This window comes from Octodon degus, unplaced genomic scaffold (assembly GCF_000260255.1).
Source record: "Octodon degus isolate 3935 unplaced genomic scaffold, OctDeg1.0 scaffold00037, whole genome shotgun sequence".
NCBI classification, from domain to species: domain Eukaryota; kingdom Metazoa; phylum Chordata; class Mammalia; order Rodentia; family Octodontidae; genus Octodon; species Octodon degus.
In genome coordinates, this window is record NW_004524613.1 from 6331778 (window position 1) to 6342226 (window position 10449).

At 42.1% G+C, this 10449-nt stretch overlaps 1 protein-coding gene across 3 annotated transcripts in view; it reads right to left on the reverse strand.

Moving 5' to 3' along the window:
- Nfs1 (NFS1, cysteine desulfurase) overlaps positions 1–10449 on the reverse strand; it is a 27858-nt gene that overhangs the window by 15665 nt on the left and 1744 nt on the right. For 2 of the 3 annotated variants that reach the window (XM_004630870.3, XM_023714843.1), the window contains exons 3-5: positions 9861–9977; positions 8270–8353; positions 3723–3875 (exon numbers count right to left, since the gene is read on the reverse strand). In XM_004630870.3, coding sequence (XP_004630927.1) covers positions 3723–3875; positions 8270–8353; positions 9861–9977 — 354 coding nt within the window. The remainder of the gene's footprint in view (positions 1–3722; positions 3876–8269; positions 8354–9860; positions 9978–10449) is intronic. The other variant, XM_004630871.3, reaches the window with a different exon arrangement.

The window sequence follows — 10449 nt, forward strand, 5'->3', positions numbered from 1 at the left end:
TATTTTTTAATATATTTGGCTGTTGCAGGTTCCTACTGTGCAGCTCTGACTCGTGCTGATCCTGCTGCTTTCAGCTTCCCCAGCTCTAGGATCATAGGTGTGCGCCACCAAGCCCGGTGTGGTGCGGGGGATGGAAGTGCAGTCCCTGTGCTTGCCTAAGCAGAGGCTTTAGTGCACTGAGCTATCTTACCAGCCGGTATAACTATTTTAGAATACAGTTTAGCAGGTTTTTTTTTTTTTTTTTTTTTTTTTCTCAGAGACAGAGTCTTGCTATGTGCTACACTGGCGTCAAACTCCTAGGCTCAAATGATCCCATTTCAGACTCCCAAATAACTAGGTACAGAGCTGTATCAGCCTCTGTTTCTTAGAAAAATTACATGAAATTACTATATGACATGTTCATTCATCCCACAGAAATAAAATTTAAATTCACCAAAAAAATTGTGTGTCTCTCTGTCTCTGTCTCTGACAGGATCTTACTAAGGTACTAAATGGTCCAAGATAGGCTTGAATTTCCAGTCCCCTACCTCAAATGCCCAGAGTGCTGGGAGTACAGAGAGGTGCCACCATGCTCAGCTCACAAATATTCTTAGTAGCTTTCATACTAGCCACAATGCAGAACATTTCCAGATAGCCTTTCATGGATACAGGGCTAAATAAACTTGGGTATTTCTGAGCTAGGTAGTACATGCCTGTAACCCAGTACTCTGGAAGTTGAGGAAAGAGAACAGCACAGTTTAAGGCCAACCTGGGCTACACTATAAATTCAAGGCAAACCCAAACTACACAGCCAGACCCTATCTAAAAAAAAAAGTAAACAAACACTAAAACTCCTATGGTTGCCTGGCAAGTGCAAGGGTCTGAGTTCAATCCCCGGTTCCGCCAAAAAATAAAACTCCTATGGTATACCTGTAACACTCAATAGTACTCAGCAACAAAAAAATAACAAACTGCTTAAACACGCAATAATGAATGAATTTCCAAAGATGTGTTGAATGAAGACAGTCAACTCCAGGTTACATACCGTATAATTTCACTTATATAACATTATGAAATGATAAATTCAAAGAAATGGAGAACAGGGGCCTGGGAGACGGTTCAGTGGAATAAGTGCTTCCATGGCAAGTGCAAAGACCTCCCGGTTCTGCCAAAAAAAAAAAAAAAAAAAGGAGAACAGGCCAGGCATGGCAGCACATGCCTGTAATCCCTGCACTGAAGAGGCTGAGCCAGAAAAACTGTTGAGTTCAAGGACAGACTGGGCTACATATGAGTTTAAGACAAGGTTGAACTACAAAGGGAAACCCTGTCTCAAAAAAAAAAAAAAGAAAGAAAGAAGCAAAGATAAGGCTATTGCTAATAACATGAAGACAGGAACCACATCAGCCTGAAACACATATCATGAAGGAATTATGAATCAAACTACCAAAATCTATTATGCCTTTGCCTGACACTGGCTAATGTAGGTGCGCAATGTCAAATTCTCTCTCAGTATCCTATTTGCTTCTTCCACAGCATTTATTTCATTTATATGTTTATTTACATATTTAATACCCCCTTCACTGGAGTGCAAGTTCTAAGAAGGCAGGAGGCACTACCCCATCCTGCCTGTCCTGATACACCCTCTCTCCCTATTGCCTGCACTATAGCATAATAATACAAAGTGAAAGAAAGGTACTATGCTAAGCATTACGAGAAACAAAGTTCTAGGGGCTGGCGAGATAGCTCAGTGGTCTAAAGCGCCTGCTTAGGCAAGCTTAGGCAAGCATACAGGGACCTTGGTTCGATCCCCAGCCCCACATGCCATGCCAGCCCCACCCCCAGGGTGGGCTGAGCTGACCATTAAATAAATAAATAAATAAATAAATAAAGGAAACATCTAATCCCAGCATTTGGGAGGATGAGGCAGGACGATCACTGTGAGTTGGAGACCAGCCTGAACTGCACAGGGAAACAGTCTCAAAAGGACAAAAACTAAAATAAAATAATAAAAAATAAAAAAAAAAAGAGAGAGAAACAAAATTCTAGCCAGGTGTTGGGAATGTGGGTCAGTGATATAGTACTTGCCTAACATGTACAAGACCCTGCTTTAATTCCCAGTGTCCTAACCCCCTCTCGACAAAAAATAACAATAATAATCACCCAAGTGTGTGGCACACAGGTACAATTTCAGCCACCTGGGAGGCTAAATCATAAGGATCTCAAGTTTGAGGCCAAGGCCACATAGTAAATTGAAGTCTCTCTCTCTCTCTCTCTCTCTCTCTCTCTCTCTCTCTCTCTCTCTCTCATAGAGGAAAAGAAGAAAAAATGAATATAGAACAAAAACTACTTGGTCACCTAAAAACCACAATACCCCAACAGATAAACTCCAATACCCTTTCACTTTTTTTTTCTTTTAAAACTTTATTGCGGGGGGGGGGGGGGGGAGATGGCTCAGTGGAATAAGTGCTTCCCTGACAAGCGCAAAGGCCTGAGTTCAATCCCCGGTTCCACCATAAACAACAACAACAACAACTTTATTGCGGGGCCAGGGAGATAGTTCAGCCGCATAAGCACCTACCTAGCAAGCATAAGGTCCTGAGTTCAACCCCTAGTACCAAAAAATAATAATAATAATAAAATAAAATAAAACTTTATTGCAACATAACTATGCTTACAGAGATATACTCATAATGGTTAAGAGACATGCAGCACTGGCCCCACCCCCAGGCACTCTGAGCAGGCCATGAGTCCAGGTATGGTGGCACATGCCTGTAATTCCAGTGCTGGGGAAGTTGAAAACAGGAGCATCACTACATTCAAGCTGTGTAGTGAAACCCTGTACCAAATACATTAAAAAAAGAAAAAGGTTAAAAGGATACAATTTAACTTATCCTACAACCCTTTTATGAGAAAACAGCCAACAAAGCATTCAATCAGTGAATAAAGGATACCTATAAGAGGGCACGTCTAAGAAAATCCAGAAATAAAATCATCCTTAGTGGTGAAAAGAGTAAAAGCTTTTGCCTAAGATAAATAATAACAAAGATATCCACTCTTCTTACTTGTATTCAACATTGTAGTACAAGTTCTTGCACTGAATAGACAAGACATAGAAACAGCAGCCAGGGTGGAAAGAATGGACATGGACACACACACACACACACACACAAGCGCACACGCACACACATGCGCGCGCGCGCACACACACACACACACACCACCCTAGCTGAGAATGTAGTTCAGCAGTACAGGACTTGCCCAGTATGTACAAATGCACTGCGTTCAATCCCCAGTACTTAAAAAAAAAAAAAAAAGAAACCGAAATCTAAACTTTTTTTTGTTTTGGGGTCCAAGGATTGAACTCGGGACCTTGTGCTTGCTAGGCAGGCACTTATGCCACTGACCTATCTCCCTGGCCCAAAACAATATTTTTACAATTTCAAATTTGAAAACAAATATCCTACAGAACTAACACAAACCTGGGCAATGTGGCACGAACCTATAATCCCAGTACTCTGGGAGGCTCAGGCAAGAAGATCATAGGTTCAAACAAAACTTGGGCAACTTAACAATGATACAAAATAAAAAATAAAATAAAGGACTGAGAAAGAGGGAAGGGGAAGAGGATTGAAAACTACAAACTGTAACCCATTAGACCAAACTTTACACTTGAGGAAAAGCTAAAGGGAAGGATGAAGCTGGGCTCCTCCTACATTGTCCCACACACCAAAGGACACTCCTACCTTGAGATCGATGATTCCACTCTTCTGCACTGGGAGGTAGGTGACACGAAAGCCCTCTGCTTCCAGTGAACGGCAAGAGTCTAAGACACATTTGTGTTCTGTCTGGGTGGTAACTATGTGCTTTTTCCGAGACTTATAGAATCTAGCCACTCCCTAAAAAATTCATGATGTGGAAGAAAAGAGAAAACACTCAGGAACAATTACGACTTCAATCTCATTTATTTATTTCTTATTATTATTATTTATTTATTTTTTTGGTGGAACCGGGGATTGATTTCAGGTCCTTGTGCTTGCCAGGGAAGCACTTATTCCACTGAGCCATCTCCCCAGGCCCTTTCAATCTCATTTATTTTATTTTATTTTATTTATTTATTTATTTTTTAAATATTTATTTAGTGTGTGTGTGTAGCCAGCTCAGCCCACCACGGGGCGGGGCTGGCTGGCATGTGGTGCTGGGGGATCGAACCGCGGTCCCTGTGCTTTGCTTAGCTTAGCTTGTTCTATCTAAGTAGGTGCTTTAGACCACTGAGCCATCTCACCAGCCTTCAATCTCATTTATAAGGAATGTCTCACTATGCAGTTCAGGCTGGCCTCGAGCTCACTTTGTAGCCCAGGCTGGTCTTGAACTCACAAAGTTCCTCCTACCTCAGCCTCCCCAGTGCTGGGATTACAGGCATGCACCATCATGTCCCATAATTATCCTGATTTTAGTAACCATTTCACAATATACATGTGAAAACATCAGGCCCCTGATGTACACATCTCAAAACATCAGGTTGCATACCTTAAATATATGTGATTTTCTTTGGCAAGTATATTCAATTTTTAAACAAAGAGCCAAGATCACTTCAGTCCACAAGCTGCACACCAGCCTAGTCAACATAGTGATATCCTGCCTCAATGAAAAACAAACAAACAAACCCAGAAGTGGTGGCATTCTCCTGTAATCTCAGCACTAACATAAGCAGATCTAAAGTTTGAGACCAGTCTACACTATATAGTAAATTCAAGGACAGTATGCAGAGGGAGACACTATTTAAAAAAAAAAAGAGAGAGAGAGAGAGAGAGAGAAAGAAATGAAAGAAGGAAGGAAGGAGGGAGGGAAGTAAGGAAGGAGAAAGAGAAAGGAAGGAAGGAAGAGGAGGGGAGGGGAGGGAAAAAGAAGGGAGGGGAAGAAAGGAAGGAAAGGAAAGGAAGGGAAAAAAGGAATGGAAGGAAGGGAAGGAAGGAAGGGAGGGAGAAGGGAAGGGAAGGGAAGGGAAGGGAAGGGAAGGGAAGGGAAGGGAAGAAGGAAAGGAACATTTATGTCTGCATATGATCATTTCCTAGAATAAGGCTAAGAGAATTAGTTTATAATTAACTTTGCGGGCAGTGTGGTCACAAAGCATGCTTATTAGAGCACACCTACTACCCTTCAGGGGGCTGAGGCAGGGAAAATGCCATGAGTTCAAGGCCAGTCTGGACTACACAGTGAATTCAAGGATTGCTTGACATAGAGTGAGACCTTGTTTAAGAAAACAAACCAAAACAACAGAATAGGATAGGACAGAACTAATTAGGAGCTGGGGGTATAGCTCAATGTCAGAGGTGCACATAGCATATTCCAGGCCCTGGAAAAGCTAATTAGACTCAAATTACGACTACATAAAACTTGTATGTTCATGAGGACAAAGAACATAAAACAGTATTTTAAAAATTGATTTATCTGGGTGTGGTGGCTCATGTCCGTAATCCCAGCACTTGGAAGGCTGAGGCAAGAGGATTACTACAAATTCAAAGCCAGCCTGGGATACAAAGTGAGCTCAACTCCAGCTTGAACAATATAATGAGACCCAGTCTCAAAAAAATAAAAAATAAAGACTGGAGAGATAGCTCAGTGGTCTAAGCACCTGCCTGGCAAGCGCAAGGACCTGAGTTGTTGTTGTTGTTTTGCAGAACTGGGGATTGAACTCAGGCCCTTACACTTGCCAGGGAAGCACTTATTCTACTGAGCCATCTCCCCAGCCCCCAAATTTTCTTTTCTTTTTTCTTTTTCTTTTTTTTTTTTTAAAGGACTTGGGTTTGATCACCAGTACCACATGCTGTGCTTGGCCCCCAGGACCCTGTGCTATGCGAACCACTGAAACCAGATGCGGTGGCACATGCCTGTAATCCCAGAATTAGAGAGGCTGAGACAGGAGGATTACTAGAAGTCTGAGATGCATTTGAGACCCTGTACCAAATAAATAAATAACATTTTTAAAAAGTGACTAAGTCAATGAGAGTATTCAAAATTTTATTACCATTTCTAACCAGTGTAATTTAAATAATATATTGCCTTTATTCTTCTCCTATTTTACCTATGGTGTGAAATTCTCTAAGGAAGATATGTATTTACTCTATATATCCATCCAGGAGAATAAGAGGAATAAAATCAAGGATTTTAATTTTTTATTTTTTTGCGGAACCGGGGATTGAACTCAGGCCCTTGTGCTTGCCAGGCAAATCAAGGATCTTTTTAGGCATTTTTTTTTTTTTTTCTTTCTTTCTTTCTTTCTTTCTTTCTTTCTTTCTTTCTTTCTTTCTTTCTTCTTGAGACAGAGTCTTGCTATACACTTTGGGATAGCCTTGTGCTCAAGTTTGTAGCCCCCAGACTAATCTCGAACTCATAGCAATCTTCCTGTCTCAACCCCAAAGTGCTGGGATTACAGGCATGTGCCACCATGCCCAAGGTTCCAGGCGGCAGGGCACGTCTGGGGTTCGGGCTGGCATGTGGTCTGGGGATCGAACTCAGGACCCTGTACTTGCCGGGTAGGTGCTTATGCCTCTGAGCTATCTCTCTAGCTCAGCAATTTTTGAACTAGTCAATGTTTGGGATCCCTGGAAGCTTCCGAAACAAACATTTTCAAGGTTTTAAAAATGCTCCCTTGGGGGCTGGCGAGACGGCTCAGTGGTCTAAAGCACCTACTTAGAACAAGCTCAGCAAAGTACAGGGACCATGGTTCAATCCCCCAGCACCACATGCCAGCCAGTCCCGCCCCCTGGTGGGCTGAGCTGCCCCCCACACACAAATAAATAAATAAAATTTTAAAAAAAAGTTTTTAAAAAAAATGCTCCCGGGGCTGGTGAGATGGCTCAGTGGTCTAAAGCACCTACTTGGAACAAGCTTAGCAAACCACAGGGACCATGGTTCAATCCCCCCAGCACCACATGCCAGCCAGCCCCGCCCCCTGGTGAGCTGAGCTGGCCACACACACACACACACACACACATAAATAAATGTAAAAAAAAAAAAAAAAAAAAAATGCTCCCTATTTCAGAATCCATCTCCAACTTTAGAAAGAACTCCACCCAGACTCTGATTTCCAAAATTCAAAGGAAGAATTTCTCCCTCTTAATGAGATCAGTGCTGTTGACTCTGGATCCTAGCACAGGCTTCTCACACTCAGACAGAGGTCAGAAAAACCAATGGCAGTATAGCTGAGAGAGAATGGTAAGAGGGTTTAGAGCCAGAGCCAAGCTTACAGCAGGCCACAATTTCTCGGGGCCCTGACATTTACTCAAGTAATCTTAGCCCAGTCAAATGTGATTGCTCTGAGATGTCAACACAGCTAGTAAGGGTGTAATTCTTGCATTAGCACCTAGGATTTGTATGTTCAAAGGACAGAATAATCTCAGACTAAGCAACAAGAGCATGTCTACAGAAGGCACATCAAAATGGAGAGGAATTTCTGATGAGCAGGTCTAATCAGAAATAAAAGGGCCGGGGAGATGGCTCAGTAGAATAAGCGCTTCCTTGGCAAGCGCAAGGGCCTGAGTTCAATCCCCAGTTCCGCCAAAAAAAAAAAAAAAGAAATAAAAGAAATAAAAGTGCAGCTAATACAAAGGCAGCCTTGGAATGAAATAAATAAGGGTAAAACTGCAAACAAGAAGCAGGGACATATGACCAAGTAAAGTGATCCTGGCCTTCACTGTTAGTAGAATAAAAAAATGAAGAAAAAGATTTAGTCACTATTACCCACTCTGAAATAGCTGCCATCAAAAACAAAACCTCTGGCCCCGCCACCAGGCGTGCTAAGAGGGCAACTGAGACTGGGGGTGGTGTACGCCTGTAATCTCAGCTCTTGGGAGGCTGTAAAGAGGCAGATCACTAAGAGTCCTATCTAGTAGTGAGACCCTGAACACCCTGTAGACCCTTCCCTAAAAATACGAAAAAAAAAAAAAAAAAGATGAAGCTCAGTACCTGAAGAACCACCTCATTTCCTGTCCAACTAATACACTGAATCAAACCAATAGAGGAAAAAACAAAATAAAACCCTTAACCTTGAGTAGACTGCAAAGGGCTAAAAAGTAATAAATCAGGTATATGTCTTCTTTTCATAATAGGGTGGGACTGGGTGACTCAAAAAACATCAATCTGTCTAAATGATCTAGGAACATTTACCTCCAAAGTCAAAAAGACCCAGATACGCTACCTGGTCCATCCCTCCTCCACCCACTACACCCAGGGCCTCACATTGCTACACAAGCGCTTTGCTGCTGAACCACACCCTGCACCTTTCTCTTACCTTAACTGCTATGTTGTTGGATTCAGTAGCGCCACTAGTGAAAATTATCTCACGAGGATCAGCTCCAATTAGAGAGGCCACTTGCTGCAGACCAGGAAACAAAGATATGAAACATTAATTCCTCAGACAGAAATGGGGTTGCAGATACATCTAGAAGAGAGACCTGGAGCAACAAGAACTCCAACGCATTCTACTAACTGGCCAGGACCCAGGAAGCTCTCTGCACTTTCTAGGTCTAGCTAGGGTCAGAAAAGGGACAGATTAAGTTAGTTTAGGGGCAGGGAAATGGCTCAGTAGAATAAGCACTTGCCCAGCAAGCGCAAGGGCCTGAGTGCAATCCCCAGTTCTAAAAAAAAAAAAAAAAGATTAAGTTAGTTTAAATTTTACAATCCTAGGGCTGGTGAGATGGCTCAGTGGTCTAAAGCACTTACTTAGAACAAACTTAGCAAAGCACAGGGACCACGGTTCAATCCCCCAGCACCACATGCCAGCCAGCCCTGCCCCCCAGGTGGGCTGAGCTGGCCACACACACACACACACAAATAATAATAAATAAATAAATAAAATAAAAATAAAAATAAATAAATCTTGCCTTCCTTCATTTTGAGTGTCAGGTATTTGTCCCAGCAACGAGTAAAAAGTAACTGAGACACTGACTTGAAATTATAATACAAAGCTATTGTGATAAAAAACAGCAAGGCAGGGGCCGGGGAGATGGTTCAGCAGAATAAGCACTTCTCTGGCAAGTGCAAGGACCTGAGTGCTAGCCCAGGTTCTGCCAAAATAAATAAATAAATAAACAAACAAACAAACAAAACAAAACAGCAAGGTACCAGAAAAAAAAAAAAAAAAACAGAACCAAGGATCACTGCTACAGATTAGAAGATGAATAAACAACTCCAAACATATTCAGTCACCTTATCTTTCAAAAAGGAATAAAAAATCCTCACTCAAAATGAATGGTGCTACAAAAGCTGATTTTCCACGTGCAGAAGATTAAAATTAGGGAAAGGGAAAAGGAAAAAAAGAACAGGAGACAAAAGAATAGAAGGAAAAAATGGAAACAATGCTTTTGTAAATAAGTAGGAGAAGAGGCTTTAAAGGGAGGGGAACAGAAAAAAAAGAAAAGCAAGATATATCATGTACAGGTATGAACTCTCTGCACTGAATGTTACCATTACATGAATCTAAAATGTACCAATAAAATTTTAAAATGCAAAAAAATGTATATAGCCAGATATTAAGGGAAAAAGATGTACTTACTGAGCTCTTACTATGTTGTGAATTCTCATGTGCAAGTGTGTTAAGCTTTACCAGCATTGACTCACTTAATTCACAATAGCAGGATTTAAAGCACTGTCCACTTGAAATGTGGGGAAATTTAGACTTAAAGAAAATAATTTGTCCAAGGTAATTTAGCTAGGGAATTCCAGAACCAATCAGATGCCTGCAGTCAAACTCCAAAGTGGCTCTCTGAATCTCTTCTACCCCAAACCATTTCTGCCTGGAGCCCCTAACTACCATAAAGGAAATGCCTCCAACAGGCCACTAAACCCAGTGACACTGGAACCTCAGACTCCTCTGTACTAACCTGCCGAGCATGTTCCACAGCAGCCTCACTCTCCCAGCCATAAGCATGTGTCCGGGAGTGTGGGTTCCCATAGTAGTTGATGAGGTAAGGGAGCATGGCATCAAGTACCCGGGGATCCTGAGCAAAAGAAAAACTAGATCAGTCTTCTTGATCCATACTCTCAGCACCCTGTTCCACCCCTCAGGCCTGCCCATCCTGCCTCAACTTTACTGAAAGCCCTTCAGACAATGCCTAGGTTAGGCCCCAGTCTTCCATTTCTACAGGAACTAACCAAATATCAAACTAATAAACTCCCTGCTCCCAATCTACCTTCCACCAATTGTTCTATCATCTCCTCAGGTAGTTTATAAGCATTAACTTGCTCTGACTACTGTTTCTGCAGATGTTTCCATTTCTACTAGACAACATGATCTAAGAGGGGCTAGGAGATGATCCTGCCTGCCCAACATCCCCTCTAACATGCTGGTAAAAACTGGCATTAATAATGACGCAGGTGGGGCCAGGGAGATGGCTCAGTAGAATAAGCGCCTGCCTGGCAAGCGGAAGGGCCTGAATTCAATCCCTGGTTCCGCAAAAAAATAAAAAATTA